Source organism: Lampris incognitus, chromosome 7 (genome assembly GCF_029633865.1).
Source record: "Lampris incognitus isolate fLamInc1 chromosome 7, fLamInc1.hap2, whole genome shotgun sequence".
In the NCBI taxonomy this organism is placed as follows: domain Eukaryota; kingdom Metazoa; phylum Chordata; class Actinopteri; order Lampriformes; family Lampridae; genus Lampris; species Lampris incognitus.
In genome coordinates, this window is record NC_079217.1 from 68,145,529 (window position 1) to 68,167,190 (window position 21,662).

General features: G+C 41.5%; 1 protein-coding gene across 1 annotated transcript in view; it reads left to right on the forward strand.

Annotated features, from left to right (window-relative positions):
- Positions 1-596: 596 nt before the first annotated feature.
- Positions 597-21,662, forward strand: part of LOC130115333 (collagen alpha-1(IV) chain-like) — a 204,537-nt gene continuing 183,471 nt past the window's right edge. The window contains exons 1-7 of the mRNA XM_056282942.1: positions 597-638; positions 897-986; positions 11,647-11,709; positions 11,809-11,862; positions 16,444-16,518; positions 17,124-17,186; positions 17,275-17,310. Coding sequence (XP_056138917.1) covers positions 597-638; positions 897-986; positions 11,647-11,709; positions 11,809-11,862; positions 16,444-16,518; positions 17,124-17,186; positions 17,275-17,310 — 423 coding nt within the window. The remainder of the gene's footprint in view (positions 639-896; positions 987-11,646; positions 11,710-11,808; positions 11,863-16,443; positions 16,519-17,123; positions 17,187-17,274; positions 17,311-21,662) is intronic.

Consider the following 21,662-nt stretch of genomic DNA (forward strand, 5'->3'; position numbering starts at 1 on the left):
CCGGCTATCGGTTCTAATAGCTCGCCCCACACGCCCCAGAGGCAGATTTTCTAACTGAATCTGGAGGTGTGTTTCATGGGAGCGGTGCTAACAGTGCATGCTAACAATGCATGCTAACAGTGCATGCTACTAGGTCATGCTAACAGTGTATGCTAACTGGGCATGCTAACAGTGTATGCTAAATGGGCATGCTAATAGTGCATGCCAACAGGTCATGCTAACTGTGCATGCTAACATTGCTTGCTAACAGAAGAATCTGCTTCATACTGACTTTTCTCTTCAGTTTAGGAATAAATGGACTGAATTTATAAAGCTGCAACAGCTACTCAAGAGTGCTTTACATAAATGAATGCCTCACATTCAACCACACACACACACACACACACACACACACACACACACACACACACACACACACACACACACTGACAGCGGTGTCAGCCATGCGAGGTGCCAACCAACTCGTCAGGAGCACTTGGTCAAGGACACCTTGACATTTTTGCAAGGAGGAACCAAGGATCGCACCAGCAACCCTCCAGTTACAAGACAACCTGCCCCCTGAGCCACTGTTGTCGTGACGAGGTAGATAGTCCATAATGACGTCATGGAGAAACGAGATGAGAGGAAGGGTGGAGCTCGTATGTAAAGTGAGCCCTAGACTGAATGGGCTCTGTGCAGAACTGTAGTCCACTGACTTCCAGTTCTACTGCAGCGGCCATACGAATGTCCTGTTTGTTGGCATTGTGCTCTTGACAATGGATGCATCTGTTGGGCGATGCTGCAATATTTACTATGGATCCATGTCAACCACATGCACACAACTGTCAACAACGTGAGAGTTTGTCGACAATTGTACATTAACAAAACAATGATACTTCTATCTGCTGTTTCTGCAGGGGGAGCCAGGCTACCCTGGTGCTGATGGACTCCCTGGACTGGTTGGATACCCTGGAAACGAGGGCCACCCCGGGCCCCTGGGAGCAAAGGTAGGAACTGCTATCAGAGACACTTCTTTATCAGAATATAGCCCATCCTACCATACACCATGTCGCATCAGATCCTGTGTGAACCACGGCTCTGTAGTACCTGCACCGCTAGCTGGACGACTGTCTAATTTCAACTGCATTTGAATCCACAGGGCAGTCCGGGTTTGGTCGGACCACTGGGACTGAAAGGCTCACGGGTATGACGGCTTCTTCCTGCAGACAACATACAAACAACATGAGGATGATGATTGGCTGTGTGTTCAGCATGTGGCTGTTTGAGAGGGATTTAATGACCTCATCCCCACACAGCCAATCACTTCTCTGTTTAAATATTATACTACACAGCCAATCACTTCTCTGTTTAAATATTATACTACACAGCCAATCACTTCTCTGTTTAAATATTATACTACACAGCCAATCACTTCTCTGTTTAAATATTATACTACACAGCCAATCACTTCTCTGTTTAAATATTATACTACACAGCCAATCACTTCTCTATCTAAATATTATACTACACAATCAATCACTTCTCTATTTAAATATTATACTACACAGCTAATCACTTCTCTGTTTAAATATTATACTACACAGCCAATCACTTCTCTGTTTAAATATTATACTACACAGCCAATCACTTCTCTGTTTAAATATTATACTACACAATCAATCACTTCTCTGTTTAAATATTATACTACACAGCCAATCACTTCTCTGTTTAAATATTATACTACACAATCAATCACTTCTCTATTTAAATATTATACTACACAATCAATCACTTCTCTATCTAAATATTATACTACACAATCAATCACTTCTCTATCTAAATATTATACTACACAATCAATCACTTCTCTATTTAAATATTATACTACACAGCCAATCACTTCTCTGTTTAAATATTATACTACACAATCAATCACTTCTCTGTTTAAATATTATACTACACAATCAATCACTTCTCTGTTTAAATATTATACTACACAGCCAATCACTTCTCTGTTTAAATATTATACTACACAGCCAATCACTTCTCTGTTTAAATATTATACTACACAGCCAATCACTTCTCTGTTTAAATATTATACTACACAGCCAATCACTTCTCTATTTAAATATTATACTACAGAATCAATCACTTCTCTATTTGAATATTATACTACACAGCCAATCACTTCTCTATTTAAATATTATACTACACAATCAATCACTTCTCTGTTTAAATATTATACTACACAGCCAATCACTTCTCTGTTTAAATATTATACTACACAATCAATCACTTCTCTGTTTAAATATTATACTACACAATCAATCACTTCTCTGTTTAAATATTATACTACACAGCCAATCACTTCTCTATTTAAATATTATACTACACAGCCAATCACTTCTCTATTTAAATATTATACTACACAGCCAATCACTTCTCTGTTTAAATATTATACTACACAGCCAATCACTTCTCTGTTTAAATATTATACTACACAGCCAATCACTTCTCTATTTAAATATTATACTACACAATCAATCACTTCTCTATTTGAATATTATACTACACAGCCAATCACTTCTCTATTTAAATATTATACTACACAGCCAATCACTTCTCTGTTTAAATATTATACTACACAGCCAATCACTTCTCTATTTAAATATTATACTACACAGCCAATCACTTCTCTATTTAAATATTATACTACACAACCAATCACTTCTCTGTTTAAATATTATACTACACATCAATCACTTCTCTATTTGAATATTATACTACACAGCCAATCACTTCTCTGTTTAAATATTATACTACACAGCCAATCACTTCTCTATTTAAATATTATACTACACAGCCAATCACTTCTCTGTTTAAATATTATACTACACAATCAATCACTTCTCTGTTTAAATATTATACTACACAGCCAATCACTTCTCTGTTTAAATATTATACTACACAGCCAATCACTTCTCTGTTTAAATATTATACTACACAGCCAATCACTTCTCTGTTTAAATGTTATACTACACAGCCAATCACTTCTCTATTTAAATATTATACTACACAATCAATCACTTCTCTATTTGAATATTATACTACACAGCCAATCACTTCTCTATTTAAATATTATACTACACAGCCAATCACTTCTCTGTTTAAATATTATACTACACAGCCAATCACTTCTCTATTTAAATATTATACTACACAACCAATCACTTCTCTATTTAAATATTATACTACACAACCAATCACTTCTCTGTTTAAATATTATACTACACATCAATCACTTCTCTATTTGAATATTATACTACACAATCAATCACTTCTCTGTTTAAATATTATACTACACAGCCAATCACTTCTCTATTTAAATATTATACTACACAATCAATCACTTCTCTATTTAAATATTATACTACACAATCAATCACTTCTCTATTTAAATATTATACTACACAGCCAATCACTTCTCTATTTAAATATTATACTACACAACCAATCACTTCTCTGTTTAAATATTATACTACACAGCCAATCACTTCTATATTTAAATATTATACTACACAGCCAATCACTTCTCTGTTTAAATATTATACTACACAGCCAATCACTTCTCTGTTTAGATGTTATACTACACAACCAATATATAGTACAGTTATGAGAATGTTTTAATAGTATAGATATGAGAATGTTTTAACAGCATAGATATGAGAATGTTTTAACAGCATAGACATGAGAATGTTTTAACAGTATAGATATGAGAATGTTGTAACAGAATAAATATGATAATGTTTTAACAGTATAGACATGAGAATGTTTTAACAGAATAGATATTAGAATGTTTTAACAGTATAAATATGAGAATGTTTTAACAGAATAGATATGAGAATGTTTTAACAGTATAGACATGAGCATGTTTTAACAGTATAGATATGAGAATGTTTTAACAGAATAAATATGAGAATGTTTTAACAGAATAGATATTAGAATGTTTTAACAGAATAAATATGATAATGTTTTAACAGAATAGATATTAGAATGTTTTAACAGAATAAATATGATAATGTTTTAACAGAATAGATATTAGAATGTTTTAACAGTATAAATATGAGAATGTTTTAACAGTATAAATATGAGAATGTTTTAACAGTATAGACATGAGAATGTTTTAACAGAATAAATATGATAATGTTTTAACAGCATAGATATGAGAATGTTTTAACAGTATAGATATGAGAATGTTTTAACAGTATAGACATGAGAATGTTTTAACAGAGTAGATATGATAATGTTTAACAGCATAGATATGAAACTGTTTTAACAGTATAGACATGAGAATGTTTTAACAGCATAGATATGAAACTGTTTTAACAGTATAGATATGACAATGTTTTAACAGTATGGACATGAGAATGTTTTAACAGTATAAATATGAGAATGTTTTAACAGTATAAATATGAGAATGTTTTAACAGCATAGATATGAGAATGTTTTAACAGTATAAATATGAGAATGTTTTAACAGCATAGATATGAAACTGTTTTAACAGTATAGATATGACAATGTTTTAGCAGTATAGACATGAGAATGTTTTAACAGTATAGATATGACAATGTTTTAACAGCATAGATATGAAACTGTTTTAACAGTATAGATATGACAATGTTTTAACAGTATAGACATGAGAATGTTTTAACAGTATAGACATGAGAATGTTTTAACAGTATAGATATGAGAATGTTTTAACAGTATAGATATGACAATGTTTTAACAGTATAGACATGAGAATGTTTTAACAGTATAGATATGAGAATGTTTTAACAGAATAAATATGATAATGTTTTAACAGAATAGATATTAGAATGTTTTAACAGTATAAATATGATAATGTTTTAACTGTATAGATATGAGAATGTTTTAACATTATCGATATGAGAATGTTTTAAAATACAGATATGGGAATGTTTTAACAGTATACATATAATCATTAATGTTACTATTACGACATGTGACATGACTAATGAAAAGTCATAACATTCGGGTCAAACTAACAAAATATATAATATTTATTTAATCGTTCAAAAAGACATTTGGAATGTGAACATGTTAACTACATGTTAACTACATGTACTTCTGCCTCCTGTGATTGGGTGCTGATAAAGGAGTTCAGGAGTAGTAGTAGTAGTAGTAGAAGTAGCAGAGTTCTGTGTCCTGTGGTGGAATGTGAACATCTTAACCACTACTACTACTACTTTCGGCTGCTCCCGTTAGGGATCGGCACAGCGGATCATCGTTTCCATCTCTTCCTGTCCTCTGCATCTTCCTCTGTCACACCAGCCAACTGCATATCCTCCCTCACCACATCCATAAACCTCCACTTTGGCCTTCCTCTTCTCCTCTTCCCTGGCAGCTGCATATTCAGCATCCTTCTCCCAACATACCCAGCATCTCTCCTCCACACATGTCCAAACCATCTCAATCTTGTCTCTCTTGATTTGTCTCCAAACCATCCAACCTGAGCTGTCCCTCTAATATACTCGTTCCTAATCCTGTCCTTCTTCGTTACTCCCAGTGAAAATCTTATCATCTTCATCTCTGCCACCTCCAGCTCCTCCTCCTGTCTTTTCATCAGTGCCACTGTCTCCAAACCATATAACATAGCTGGTCTCACAACCATCTTGTAAACCTTCCCTTTAACTCTTGCTGGTACCCTTCTGTCACACATCACTCCTGACACTCTTCTCCACCCACTCCACCCTGCCTGCACTCTCTTCTTCACCTCTCTACTGCACTCCCCGTTACTCTGGACAGTTGACCCCAAGTATTTAAACTCATATGCCTTTGTCACCTCCACTCCTTGCATCCTCACCATTCCACTGTCCTCCCTCTCATTCACGCATAGGTATTCCGTCTTGCTCCTACTGACTTTCATTCCTCTTCTCTCCAGTGCATACCTCCACCTCTCCAGGCTCTCCTCCACCTGCACCCTACTCGCACTACAGATCACAATGTCATCCGCAAACATCATCGTCCATGGAGACTCCTGCCTGATCTTGTCCGTCAACCTGTCCATCACCATTGCAAACAAGAAAGGGCTCAGAGCCGATCCTTGGTGTAATCCCACCTCCACCTTGACCCCATCTGTCATTCCAACCACACACCTCACCACTGTCACACTTCCCTCATACGTATCCCGCACCACTCCTACATACTTCTCTGCAACTCCTGGCTTCCTCATACAATACCACACCTCCTCTCTCTGCACCCTGTCGTATGCTTTCTCTAAATCTACAAAGACACAATGCAACTCCTTCTGACCTCCTCTATACTTCTCCATCAACATTCTCAAAGCAAACATCACATCTGTGGTGCTCTTTCATGGCATGAAACCATACTGCTGCTCGCTGATCATCACCTCTCCTCCTCTTAACCTAGCCTCTATTACTCTTTCACTCCTCTTAACCTAGCTTCTATTACTCTTTCCCAAATCTTCATGCTGTGGTTGATCAACTTTATACCTCTGTAGTTGCTACAGTTCTGCACATCGCCCTTGTTCTTGAAAATCGGTACCAGTATGCTTCTTCTCCACTCCTCAGGCATCCTCTCACTTTCCAGGATTGTGTTAAACAATCTAGTTAAAAACCCCACTGCCATCTCTCCTAAACACCTCCATGCCTCCACAGGTATGTCATCAGGACCAACTGCCTTTCCATTCTTCATCCTCTTCATAGCTGCCCTCACTTCCTCCTTGCTAATCCACTGAACTTCCTGATTCACTATCCCCACATCATCCAACCTTCTCTCTCTCTCATTTTCTTCATTCATCAGCCCCTCAAAGTACTCCTTCCACCTTCTCAGCACACTCTCCTCGCTTGTCAGCACATTTCCATCTCTATCCTTGATCGCCCTAACTTGCTGCACATCCTTTGCAGTTCGATCCCTCTGTCTAGCCAATCGGTACAAGTCCTTTTCTCCTTCTTTAGTGTCTAACCTGTCATACAACTCTCCATACACCTTTGCCTTTGCCACCTCTCTCTTTGCTTTACGCTGCATCTCCTTGTACTCCTGTCTACTTTCTTCATCTCTCTGACTATCCCACTTCTTCTTTGCCATCCTCTTCCTCTGTATACTTTGCTGTACTTCCTCATTCCACCACCAAGTCTCCTTGTCTTCCTTCCTCTGTCCTGATGACACACCAAGTACCTTCCTAGCTGTCTCCCTCACTATTTCTGCAGCGCTTGCCCAGCCACCTGGCAACTCTTCACTACCACCCAGTGCCTGTCTTACCTCCTGCCTGAACTCCACACAACAGTCTTCCTTCTTTAACTTCCACCATTTGATCTTCGGCTGTGTCTTCTCTCACTTCCTCTTCTTGGTCTCCAAAGTCATCCTACAGACCACCATCCGATGCTGCCTAGCTATGTTCTCCCCTGTCACCACCTTGCAGTCTCCAATCCCTTTTAGATGGCGCCTTCTACATGAGATATAGTCCACCTGTGTGCACTTTCCTCCACTCTTGTATGTCACCCTGTGTTCCTCCCTCTTCTTGAAATATGTATTCACCACAGCCATTTCCATCCTTTTCACAAAATCCACCACCATCCGTCCTTCCACATTTCTCTCCTTGACACCATACCTACCCATCACCTCCTCATCACCTCTGTTCCCTTCACCAACATGTCGATTGAAGTCCACTCCAATCACCACTCTCTCCTCCTTGGGTACCCTCTCCACCACTTCATCCAACTCACTCCAGAATTCTTCTTTCTCGTCCATCTCACACCCAACTTGCGGGGCATATGCGCTGATAACATTCAGCAATAAACCTTCGATTTCCAGCTTCATACTCATCACTCTGTCTGACACTCTCTTCACCTCCAGCACGCTCTTGACATACTCTTCCTTCAGAATTACCCCTACCCCATTTCTCCTCCCATTCGCACCATGATAGAAGAGTTTGAACCCACCTCCGATACTCCTGACCTTACTCCCCTTCCACCTGGTCTCCTGCACACACAGTATGCCCACCTTTCTTCTCTCCATCATGTCAGCCAGCTCTCTCCCTTTACCAGTCATAGTGCCAACATTCAAAGTTCCAACTCTCACCTCCACACTCCTACCCTTCTTCCTCTCTAGCTGCCTCTGGACATGCCTTCCCCCTCTCCTTCTCCTTCACCCAACAGTAGCATAGTTTCCACCGACACCCTGCTGGTTAACAGTACCAGTGGTGGTCGTTGGTAACCCGGGCCTTGACTGATCTGGTATGGAAATCTGATTTATGAGCCGCATATTTGATCTGGTTAAGATTTTACGCCGGATGCCCTTCCTGACACAACCCTCCTCAATTGTCCGGGCCTGGGGCTTGCACTAAGAATGCACTGGCCTCTGCTTCCTGTGGTGGAATGTGAACATGTTAACTACATGTTAATTACATGTACCTCTGCTTCCTGTGGTGAATGTGAACATGTTAACTACATATTAACTACTGGTACTTCTGTCTCCTGTGGTGGAATGTGAACATGTTAACTACATATTAATTACTGGTACTTCTGTCTCCTGTGGTGGAATGTGAACATGTTAACTACATATTAATTACTGGTACTTCTGTCTCCTGTGGTGAATGTGAACATGTTAACTACATGTACCTCTGCTTCCTGTGGTGGAATATGAACATGTTAACTACATGTTAATTACATGTACCTCTGCTTCCTGTGGTGAATGTGAACATGTTAACTACATATTAACTACTGGTACTTCTGTCTCCTGTGGTGGAATGTCAACATGTTAACTACATATTAATTACTGGTACTTCTGTCTCCTGTGGTGAATGTGAACATGTTAACTACATGTTAACTACATGTACCTCTGCTTCCTCTGGTGGAATATGAACATGTTAAATACATGTTAATTACATGTACCTTTGCTTCCTGTGGTGAATGTGAACATGTTAACTACATATTAACTACTGGTACTTCTGTCTCCTGTGGTGGAATGTGAACACGTTAACTACATATTAATTACTGGTACTTCTGTCTCCTGTGGTGGAATGTGAACATGTTAACTACATATTAATTACTGGTACTTCTGTCTCCTGTGGTGAATGTGAACATGTTAACTACATGTACCTCTGCTTCCTGTGGTGGAATATGAACATGTTAACTACATGTTAATTACATGTACCTCTGCTTCCTGTGGTGAATGTGAACATGTTAACTACATATTAACTACTGGTACTTCTGTCTCCTGTGGTGGAATGTCAACATGTTAACTACATATTAATTACTGGTACTTTTGTCTCCTGTGGTGAATGTGAACATGTTAACTACATGTTAACTACATGTACCTCTGCTTCCTGTGGTGGAATATGAACATGTTAACTACATGTTAATTACATGTACCTTTGCTTCCTGTGGTGAATGTGAACATGTTAACTACATATTAACTACTGGTACTTCTGTCTCCTGTGGTGGAATGTCAACATGTTAACTACATATTAATTACTGGTACTTCTGTCTCCTGTGGTGGAATATGAACATGTTAACTACATGTTAACTACATGTACTTCTGCTTCCTGTAGTGGAATATGAACATGTTAACTACATGCTAATTACATGTACCTCTGCTTCCTGTGGTGAATGTGAACATGTTAACTACATGTTAACTACAGGTACTTCTGTCTCCTGTGGTGGAATGTGAACATGTTAACTACATATTAATTACTGGTACTTCTGTCTCCTGTGGTGGAATGTCAACATGTTAACTACATGTTAACTACAGGTACTTCTGTCTCCTGTGGTGGAATGTGAACATGTTAACTACATATTAATTACTGGTACTTCTGCTTCTTGTGGTGAATGTGAACATGTTAACTACATATTAACTACTGGTACTTCTGTCTCCTGTGCTGAATGTGAACATGTTAACTACATATTAACTACTTGTACTTCTGTCTCCTGTGGTGGAATATGAACATGTTAACTACATGTTAACTACAGGTACTTCTGCTTCTTGTGGTGAATGTGAACATGTTAACTACATGTTAACTACATGTACTCTGTCTCCTGTGGTGAATGTGAACATGTTAACTACATGTTAACTACATGTACTCTGTCTCCTGTGGTGGAATATGAACATGTTAACTACATGTTAATTACAGGTACTTTTGCTTCTTGTGGTGAATGTGAACATATTAACTACATGTTAATTACAGGTACTTCTGTCTCCTGTGGTGAATGTGAACATGTTAACTACATATTAATTACTGGTACTTCTGCTTCCTGTGGTGAATGTGAACATGTTAACTACATGTTAACTACAGGTACCTCTACTTCTTGTGGTGAATGTGAACATGTTAACTACATATTAATTACTGGTACTTCTGTCTCCTGTGGTGAATATGAACATGTAAACTACATATTAACTACAGGTACTTCTGTCTCCTGTGGAGGAATATGAACATGTTAACTACATGTTAATTACAGGTACTTCTGCTTCTTGTGGTGGAATGTGAACATGTTGACTACATGTTAACTACAGGTACTTCTGTCTCCTGTGGTGGAATGTCAACATGTTAACTACATAAAAACTAGAGGGTCATCTGCGGTGACGTCTATGTGGTGCCAGGTAGCTGGACTGGTTGAATGGACTTGTTGGAAACGTTAACTTCATTTTAAGTGACAGCAGCACTTGGTTCTAGAGGGGTCTGCTAAACCGACCAAGTGAAAGTACGCAGCTGTCCCTCAAAAGTATATATTTTGATTTGCTGCCCTTAACGTCAGCCAGACGGCTGTGCAGAGGCCAGGTTAGGATAACCACACAGTGCAAAAAAGAGAAGTGGATGATGGGATGGCAACGCAGACAGAGGAACACAAAGCCGGTTCCCTCAGAGCAGGACTATCCCAGCATCAGGAACAGTCTCTGGCACCTCGTAACAAACCAGTAGCTGCTGTGGTCACTAGTGAACTGGCAGGAGGGGCTGATATCTGGAAAACAGGACAATTCAGTAAGTAAGCCAGTCAGCTGGTCAGTCAGACAATAATCGGTGTGTCTTTTCCCTCCCAGGGTCTTTCAGGGAAGCCAGGTTTTCCCGGTTTGCCAGGACAACCAGTAAGTTCCACAAGTACACAACACATATAAACCTGATATAAAACACACGCTAATGTTATGCCCGGCTTCTGTGGGCTGGAACAAAGAAGGTGAGGTCAACACAGTATTTCCACACAACATTTTATGTAAAAGAAATAAAAATGGAGGCATAGGGTATGGAGTCAGGAGTCAGTGTGAGCAGGAAGTGTGTAGTTGTATGAAACCTGTTGAGTGGGCGCTGGCGTCAAAGGATGTGTTCAGCAAACAAACAAACAAACAAACAAACAAACAAACAAACAAGCGAAAGAAGCCCCAGGCACCAGTCAGCTGGGCAGCGAGAGAGAAAGAGTTAATCAGCCTGGGCCCTCAAACCGAGGACCCGACAGAGACACCACAGAAGGTTAGAGGGGGAGGGGCTGGATGGACAGCTGAGGCTGCCACGGTACTCTGAGGTGGCTTCATAACTACATAAACTACTGTATAAAGTACTGCATATTATGGTTTAGATGTGGTCTATCATAGGTGATATGTGACTGCAGAGCAGACCAACTCAGATTCTCTCCTTAGGGAATTCCCAGCAAGGAAGGAACTATGGGCCCACCCGGAATCCCAGGATGCAACGGGACAAAGGTAGGTTTGATGTGAGCTGTGGTCCTCTGAATGCCATAAACCAGAAACCGCATACATTATACTGACCCGGCAGGCTGACTGGTGGTGTATTTCTTGCAGGGGGAAATCGGATACCCGGGGCTCCCTGGGCTCCCAGGACCTTCTGGCTGTGCGGTAAGTTCCACCTTCTTCCAGAAAAAAATAATGATGGTATGATGGTGGGTGTAGTTAATTATTAAATGATTTGCATTTTAATTCATGCAAAACCAGAAGTGGGCGTGGCCTGAACTGGACACTGGTGTGACTTATGAACATAAAATAAACTGCAGTCTTTTTGTGCAATGGACACTTTTAGGATATGAAACTATGAAAGCCATTTTCTTTTCTTTTTTTGAAATTTCCTCCTTTTTTGTCCCCAATTGTACTTGGCCAATTACCCCACTCTTCCAAGCCGTTCTGGTCGTTGCTCCACCCAGTCTGCTGACCCAGGAGGGCTGCATACTACCACGTGCCTCCTCCGATACATGTGGAGTCACCAGCCCCTTCTTTTCACCTGACAGTGAGGAGTTTCACCAGGGGGACATAGCGCGTGGGATGATCACGCTGTTCCCCCCACCGGGTGACTTTAATGTATGGCAGTGGGTGACCTTAGTGTATGGTGGTGGGTGACCTTAGTGTATGGGGGTGGGTGACCTTAGTGTATGGGGGTGGGTGACCTTAGTGTATGGGGGTGGGTGACTTTAATGCATGGTGGTGGGTGACTTCATTGTATGGTGTGGAAGCTTGGATGCGACTGTGAGAATTAAGAGCGACTCACTGAGGTGTGTTGAAAGAAGTGATGAGCGTAAAAGCGCTGATAGACATGTGTAGAGAGAGGAATCCAGTGGGGAGGTCTTTTCCAGGAGACAGGTAGTGGGGAGGTGGGGGTGGGGGTGGGGGGGTAAAACACAGTAGGATAGAGTTAGTCTTGAGCACAAAGGGCATAGCAGGTAAGATATGGGAATGGAAAACAAAGAAAGAATGAGAGTATGTATGATGAGAACATTGGGAGGTGGTGGGAGAGTGTGAAAGAACAGTTAAAGATATTGAGTATAGATTATAGCAGAGGCAGAACTGAGATAGAGAAGAGGCTAAAGGGACTAGAGTGATAGAGAGGGCCTATAGGGGGGCAGGTTATGATTTAGGGGAATATATTTGAATAAAACATGAACTGAAGGAGATAGAACAAAGAGGTGTATGGGAGCAATAGAAGCAGGGCTGGATATGTAGTTGAAGGAGAGAAATGTACGAGGTATTTTTTAGGGTTAGAAAGGACGAAACAAAAGAAGAATCATTTAGAAAGGGAGAAAGGAAAGGATGGTAGAGATATTACAGCCTTTGTAGGGACAGCTGAAAGAGTAGAAGAGGATTATAGGGTTTTTGTTAGGAAAGAACAGATTGATGAAGACAGCATAAGACAAGTGTTAGATAAGGTGAAGGTCAGTGTAAGTGATGATGACGGAGCGATATGTGAGGGAGACACAGGGACAGCAGAAATAGAGGCAGCAATAGCAGGGTTAGGAAGGAACAAGAGTCCAGGGAGAGATGGTTTAACCGGGGAATTTTACATAAAGTTTAGAGAGGAATTAGTGCCAGTGTTACATAGATTATTTAGGTGGATAGAAGAAAAGAACGCCAAAACACTTAAGAAAGTGTTACGGATGATCCGCTGTGGCGACCCCTAACAGGAGCAGCCAAAAGTAGTGGTAGATTTAACAAAGTGTTTCAATGTCTGTTTAAAAGAAAAGGTGACGAATTTAGTTTATAGCACCACTGGAAGAAACGAGCTGAATTCCTTCAGTCAGCTATGTTGAACTTAGACTCTTGAAAGGAAAACTGTTGCAGTGAGCGTAGCTGCTGTCTACACTCACCGGCCACTTTATTAGGCACACCTGTCCAACTGCTCGTTAACGCAAATTTCTAATCAGCCAATCACATGGCAGCAACTCAATGCATTTAGGCATGTAGACATGGTCAAGACAATCTGCTGCAGTTCAAACCGAGCATCAGAATGGGGAAGAAAGGTGATTTAAGTGACTTTGAACGTGGCATGGTTGTTGGTGCCAGACGGGCTGGTCTGAGTATTTCAGAAACTGCTGATCTACTGGGATTTTCACACACAACCATCTCTAGGGTTTACAGAGAATGGTCCGAAAAAGAGAAAATATCCAGTGAGCGGCAGTTCTGTGGGCGAAAATGCCTTGTTGATGCCAGAGGTCAGAGGAGAATGGCCAGACTGGTTCGAGCTGACAGAAAGGCAACAGTAACTCAAATAACCACTCATTACAACCGAGGTATGCAGAAGAGCATCTCTGAACGCACAACACGTCGAACCTTGAGGCAGATGGGCTACAGCAGCAGAAGACCACACCGGGTGCCACTCCTGTCAGCTAAGAACGGGAAACTGAGGCTACAATTCGCACAGGCTCACCAAAATTGGACAATAGGAGATTGGAAAAACGTTGCCTGGTCTGATGAGTCTCGATTTCTGCTGCGACATTCGGATGGTAGGGTCAGAATTTGGCGTCAACAACATGAAAGCATGGATCCATCCTGCCTTGTATCAACGGTTCAGGCTGGTGGTGGTGGTGTAATGGTGTGGGGGATACTTTCTTAGCACACTTTGGGCCCCTTAGTACCAACTGAGCATCGTGTCAACGCCACAGCCTACCTGAGTATTGTTGCTGACCATGTCCATCCCTTTATGACCACAGTGTTCCCATCTTCTGATGGCTACTTCCAGCAGGATAACGCGCCATGTCATAAAGCTCGAATCATCTCAGACTGGTTTCTTGAACATGACAATGAGTTCACTGTACTCAAATGGCCTCCACAGTCACCAGATCTCAATCCAATAGAGCACCTTTGGGATGTGGTGGACCGGGAGATTCGCATCATGGATGTGCAGCCGACAAATCTGCAGCAACTGCATGATGCTATCATGTCAATATGGACCAAACTCTCTGAGGAATGTTTCCAGTACCTTGTTGAATCTATGCCACGAAGGATTAAGGCAGTTCTGAAGGCAAAAGGGGGTCCAACCCGGTACTAGCAAGGTGTGCCTAATAAAGTGGCCAGTGAGTGTATGTGTCCACAGCAAACGTGTGTTTGCAGTGACCCTGCCTCCTCCCATCTGAACTTACTTAATGGATAATTCTTCTTTTCCACAGTTTTACAATTTACTCCCCAGGTTTACTGTTGAGGAGTCAAGTTGTGAAACTTGCTATTCAGTGCAGATCTCGTGCTGTTAGAAACAGAAATCCAGTAATGCACAGGAGCTGGGAGTAATATCAAGGTTGTTGTAATATCAAAGTTGGTGAGTGTTTTTGCCACCAAGTTCGAATCAGACCTAGAGATGCTGACACTGTCTGGGTATCTTGAAGATAAACTTGGCCGTGATGTTATCTGTCAAAAGATTGACTCTGTACACAGTAGAGTCAGCTCATTTAAAATACCTGCTGGTGAAATGTACAATCCAGAGCTCTGGCCTGAAGGGGCGCTTGTCTGGTGCTATTATGAGCTGCGCAGGGGTGAAGTTATTGGGTCAAAGACTGCTTTTGCTGCGGGGGGGGGTATGCCTGCTGGTGATATGGTCACTCACTAGTCTTGCTAAGTGACCATTGGGGTTTTGTCATACAACGGTGGTGGCCTGCGACTGGGCCAGCGTGCAGGGGATAAAGCTTGGAGCAGAGTTGTTGAAAACCTTCAGGAGAACTGTGACATACTGTGTTGTGTATGCAAGAGACACTTTTAGCAAAGCAAGACGTGGAAAAACTAAACTCCTTCAATGACAACTTTCACAGGGCTGGGGAGTCTACAACTGACCTTGGCGTGGGAATAGTCAGAGATGCTAATACCGTGTGACATACACGATGGCAACAACGTCCAAAAAACAGACTGGTTGTGTTTCCCGTGGTTGTGGCAAGAGTTCTGAATGCAAACCGGATTAAAAAAAAAAGGAATAAATATTGATATAAAATGCATTATTTGTGCTTTGTCAAATATCGTATTGGGATTCAGGGGCTTCCTTAAATGGTGCATTTTGCTTATGTCCTGAAGCTCGGCTAACTTCATCTCTCTTCCAGGGTGTCCCGGGAGTACCAGGTGCCAAGGTGCGTGTCTACATCAATGTATTATGAAGTCTGTTTTAAATCTCAGACCAAAGGGTCTTACTGTGACATAGACTAACTTTTGGTCTTGGATCTTAGAGTGGTTGGAGCCACCTCACTGCAGGTTAGCTTGGATTTGTTTTGTAATCAGTAAAACAGCATATGGGTACCTCCACTAGGAAGTATAGACATGGCAACACTGCTATTAGCATTGGAACAAGTAACTATGCCCACCTTGAAGGCACATCGGCTGAAGAGAACTTTGTTTTACACTTGGAAACAACACAGACCTGGATTGTGTAACAACAGCAAATTCAAAGGGTATTTGAGTGGAAGATTCCAGAAGAGAAATGATCAGTCAGGAACACAGATGAAGATGAGATAGAGGTAGACCATCGTACAGACTCTGAGGAGGGCACGCATCTTAAATGTCTTCTTCTGTCTTTCATCTGGGCTGGCTTCCACATGAGTTTCTTGAGGAACATGTTTTCATGAGGACTCTTAATGACATCCATTGGGCACCATAGTCCTTACTAGGCATGACATTGTCCTATAGCTTGATTAAAGCTGTTAATGGCTAATTCTGACCCTTCTTCTTCTGTTGCAGGGAGATTCTTTCTTCTTTAATCCACCCCCAAATGTCAAAGGAGTGCAGGGTCAGCAGGGACGAGATGGAGAGAAGGTTTGCTGTAACACATACAGTTGACTGACACAGCCGAGGAAACAGTTCTAGAGCCAACACAGCTACCGTTTAGCTCAAATGGCTGCTGTAGCTGAGGCCCTCACTCCACTCATGTACCATGGGTGCTGAGCTGAGAAGGTCCAGCGGCCCCAAATTCAGTCTGTGTGCTCTGGATTTCTTTTTGTCCCTTCAAATGCTCACTGGGGGCAGAAATATAGCACTATTATGGTGTAGTTTTTTTTACTGAGAAGCCATTTGGCCAAACACCATGGTGATAGACAAAGGTCTAAATCAGTGGTTCTCACTCAGGTCCTCAGGTACCAGCAGTACAACTGGTTTTCTACTCTACCAGGTAGTCATTACATTCACATGTTTTTCCAGTTATTCCAGCTTCCGATCAGGGAGTTATTTTACCTGGAACAGCAGGAAACTATAGTGAACTATCTTATGGGATGGAAAACCAGCAGGACTGGTGCAGGACCTGACTGGGAACCACTACTGTAAATGATCACCATTCAGGCTGATGGACTGGCCTCTGGCCCAAGGTAAATGTTGTGTCTCAGTCCCTATGTTGAGACTCCTCTAAATGGCTTATTTGTTTCTAGGGGGACAGTGGATTTCCAGGTGAACCAGGCCTACCAGGACCCCCAGGACCCCCAGGAGTCCCAGTATGGTTAAGCCAATTTCACTTTATTAATTGTCAAAAGATTAATTGAATCAGTCTCAAACTGACATACGACAACTCATCTTTGTCAGGGAACCCCAGGAGTACCAGGACTGCAAGGAGAGAAGGTACATGTCAAAACTGTGTTTCCTTGTTTGTTGTGTGTGTGTGTGTGTGTGTGTGTGTGTGTGTGTGTGTGTGTGTGTGTGTGTGTGTGTGTGTGTGTGTGTGTGTGTGTGTGTTCATCTATAAAGCTGTCAAAATAGCACAGAAACTACTAAGTGGTTAGTTTATCAGTCTGTTTCTGTCTCTCTAGTTCTCTCTCTCTCTCTATCTGTCTGTCTCTCGGTCGCTCTGTCTATCTCTCTGGCTGTCTCTCTCAAAATTCAAATTCAATTCAAATGGCTTTATTGGCATGATGTAACACTGTACATATTGCCAAAGCAAGGGTTTAAACATTGAAAAGCCAAACATCAATTGGAAAACATCATTGAAAACAAACACACTACTGCAAAGAAACACAGTACAACACAAAAGAACACACTGCCATCGAATACAACAGCAACATGTGTCACCTGACTGTCCCTCACTTTATGGCAGGCAGCAACATAGACTGCTGCTAACTTACACTCACTTTATGGCAGGCAGCGATATAGAGAGTTGCCAACTTACACTCACTGTCCCTCACTTTATGGCAGGCAGCAACATAGACTGCTGATAACTTACACTCACTGTGTCTCACTTTATGGCAGGCAGCATCATAGACTGCTGCTTACTTACACTCACTTTATGGCAGGCAGCAATATAGAGAGTTGCCAACTTACACTCACTGTCCCTCACTTTATGGCAGGCAGCAACATAGACTGCTGCTAACTTACACTCACTTTATGGCAGGCAGCAACATAGACTGCTGCTAACTTACACTCACTTTATGGCAGGCAGCAATATAGAGAGTTGCCAACTTACACTCACTGTCCCTCACTTTATGGCAGGCAGCAACATAGACTGCTGATAACTTACACTCACTGTGTCTCACTTTATGGCAGGCAGCAACATAGACTGCTGCTAACTTACACTCACTTTATGGCAGGCAGCGATATAGAGAGTTGCCAACTTACACTCACTGTCCCTCACTTTATGGCAGGCAGCAACATAGACTGCTGATAACTTACACTCACTGTGTCTCACTTTATGGCAGGCAGCATCATAGACTGCTGCTAACTTACGCTCACCTTATGGCAGGCAGCAACATAGACTGCTGCTAACGTACAGCTCGTTGGGTCTTCCTCTGGTAGGTTTAGAAAACCTTTTGTTGTTAGTTGGAATTGTTTAAAATGTGCTTCTCTAACATGTTTATATGTTCCCATGTGGTGAGGAAGTGTAGCTCTGTTTCAGGCTCGCGGAGGGTGCAGTGATGATGATGAGGGTGCAGTGACAGCACAGCCTTTGCACAGGTTTCCTGTGTCGCCCCTTTTCAGTAGCAAGGCTGTGTTCACTCAGTCGGCACACAGCAGAGGTTCTTTTTAGTTGCTGATAGGTCACCATGCTCACATCATCTGCTGTGGTGGACTGTCCATGTAGAGCCAGACAGCACTGCGTGTTGCTCTGTGTTTATGTTTGTGTTACAATGTGTGAGGTAGTTTTGTTTTAACTGTTTGGTAATGTGATTGGGTCTGATTGGTGATGTGTTCTGTTGTGTTGCTGAGGTGTGTTAATAGAGCAGGTTTGTGCTCTCAGCCTCAGGACCAGTTGGATAAGGGGGTTCCTATTACTAGTCAGCTCTTGGCATTGCAGGGCTTGGTGGTGGTACGAGAGGGGGTCACTTAATTTTACATGTGTCCAAAACTTCATTGCTCTTGTTTGTATGTTTAGTATTAGTGGGTATTGGCCTAATTCTGCCCTTCATGCATTGTTTGTAGCTTTCCTCTGGACCTGTAGGAGGATCTTACAGAAATCTGCATGCAAGGTCTCAATGGGGTGTTTATCCCATTGAGTAAAGTCTTGTTTTGCAAGTGGACCCCACGCCTCACTGCCACACAGAGCAACTGGTTCAATAACACACTCAATTAATTTTAACCAAATTCTAACTGGTATTTCTGTTTGTATATTTTTTTATGGCGTAGAAAGCCCGGCATGCTTTCCCTCTCATCTCATGAACTGTTTCATTAAGATGTCCAGCTGGATTTAGTTTTAATCCTAGAGAGGTGTAGTGTTTGCAGTACTCTACATGTTTTGTACCAGTTGAGAATTTAGGTAGAACCTCCTGAGATCTGGATCTTTTCTGGAACATCATCATTTTGGTCTTTTTGGGGTTTACTGTCAGGACCCAGGTCTGGCAGTGATGTTCTAGCAGATCCAGGCTCTGCTGTAGGCCATCTGCTGTGGGGGACAGCAGAACCAAGTCATCTCCAAAGAGTAGGCATTTCACCTCCTGATGGTGGAGACTGACCCCGGGGACAGAGGACTTTTCTGGTATAGTAGCCAATTCATTAATGTAGATATTGAAGAGTGCAGGGCTGAGGGTACAGCCCTGACGGACACCTCGTCCTTGGGTAAAGAATTCTGTTCTTTTTTTGCCAATTGTTACGCTGCACATATTGCCAGAATACATTGATTTAATAATATCGTATGTTTTACCCCTACACTACTCTCAATTACTTTTCAGAACAGTCCTGCATGCCAAGTAGAATCAAAAGCTTTTTGGAAGTCAATAAAACAGGCATAGATTTTTGTTTTATTTTGTGTTATATGTTTATCAATTAGGGTATATAGGGTGTAAGTAAATATGATCAGTTGTGCGGTGTTTTGGTATAAATCCAGTTTGGCTTTTGCTCAAGACATTGTGCTTGGTAAAGAAGTTCAGAAGTCTGGCATTCAAAATACTACAGAAGACCTTCCCCAGGTTACTGTTCACACAGATGCCTCGGGAATTATACCTAATTATAGATTTATACCTGATGATGAAGCCTCCAGATTCCCTACCTCTATTGGTGTGGCTGTGTTTCTTAGCTGGTTCTACTGTTTCTACCTGTATTGGTGTGGCTGTGTTTCTGAGATGGTTCTACTATTTCTACCTCTATTGGTGTGGCTGTGTTTCTTAGCTGGTTCTACTATTTCTACCTCTATTGGTGTAGCTGTGTTTCTGAGCTGGTTCTACTATTTCTACCTGTATTGATGTGGCTGTGTTTCTGAGATGGTTCTACTATTTCTACCTGTATTGGTGTGGCTGTGTTTCTGAGATGGTTCTACTATTTCTACCTGTACTGGTGTGGCTGTGTTTCTGAGATGATTCTACTATTTCTACCTCTATTGGTATAGCTGTGTTTCTGAGCTGGTACTACTATTTCTACCTTTGTTGGTGTGGCTGTGTTTCTGAGATGATTCTACTATTTCTACCTGTACTGGTGTGGCTGTGTTTCTGAGATGGTTCTACTATTTCTACCTTTGTTGGTGTGGCTGTGTTTCTGAGATGATTCTACTATTTCTACCTTTGTTGGTGTGGCTGTGTTTCTGAGATGGTTCTACTATTTCTACCTCTATTGGTGTGGCTGTGTTTCTGAGATGGTTCTACTATTTCTACCTGTATTGGTGTGGCTGTGTTTCTGAGCTGGTTCTACTATTTCTACCTGTATTGGTGTGGCTGTGTTTCTTAGCTGGTTCTACTATTTCTACCTGTATTGGTGTGGCTGTGTTTCTGAGCTTGTACTACTATTTCTACCTTTGTTGGTGTGGCTGTGTTTCTGAGATGGTTCTACTATTTCTACCTCTATTGGTGTAGCTGTGTTTCTTAGCTGGTTCTACTATTTCTACCTGTGTTGGTGTGGCTTTGTTTCTGAGCTGGTTCTACTATTTCTACCTGTATTGGTTGGCTGTGTTTCTGAGATGGTTCTACTATTTCTACCTCTATTGGTGTAGCTGTGTTTCTGAGCTGGTACTACTATTTCTACCTGTATTGGTTGGCTGTGTTTCTGAGATGGTTCTACTATTTCTACCTCTATTGGTGTGGCTGTGTTTCTGAGCTGGTTCTACTATTTCTACCTCTATTGGTGTAGCTGTGTTTCTGAGCTGGTACTACTATTTCTACCTGTATTGGTTGGCTGTGTTTCTGAGATGGTTCTACTATTTCTACCTCTATTGGTGTGGCTGTGTTTCTGAGATGGTTCTACTATTTCTACCTCTATTGGTGTAGCTGTGTTTCTGAGCTGGTACTACTATTTCTACCTGTATTGGTGTGGCTGTGTTTCTGAGATGATTCTACTATTTCTACCTGTACTGGTGTGGCTGTGTTTCTGAGATGATTCTACTATTTCTACCTGTACTGGTGTGGCTGTGTTTCTGAGATGATTCTACTATTTCTACCTGTACTGGTGTGGCTGTGTTTCTGAGCTGGTTCTACTATTTCTACCTTTGTTGGTGTGGCTGTGTTTCTGAGATGATTCTACTATTTCTACCTCTATTGGTGTGGCTGTGTTTCTGAGAT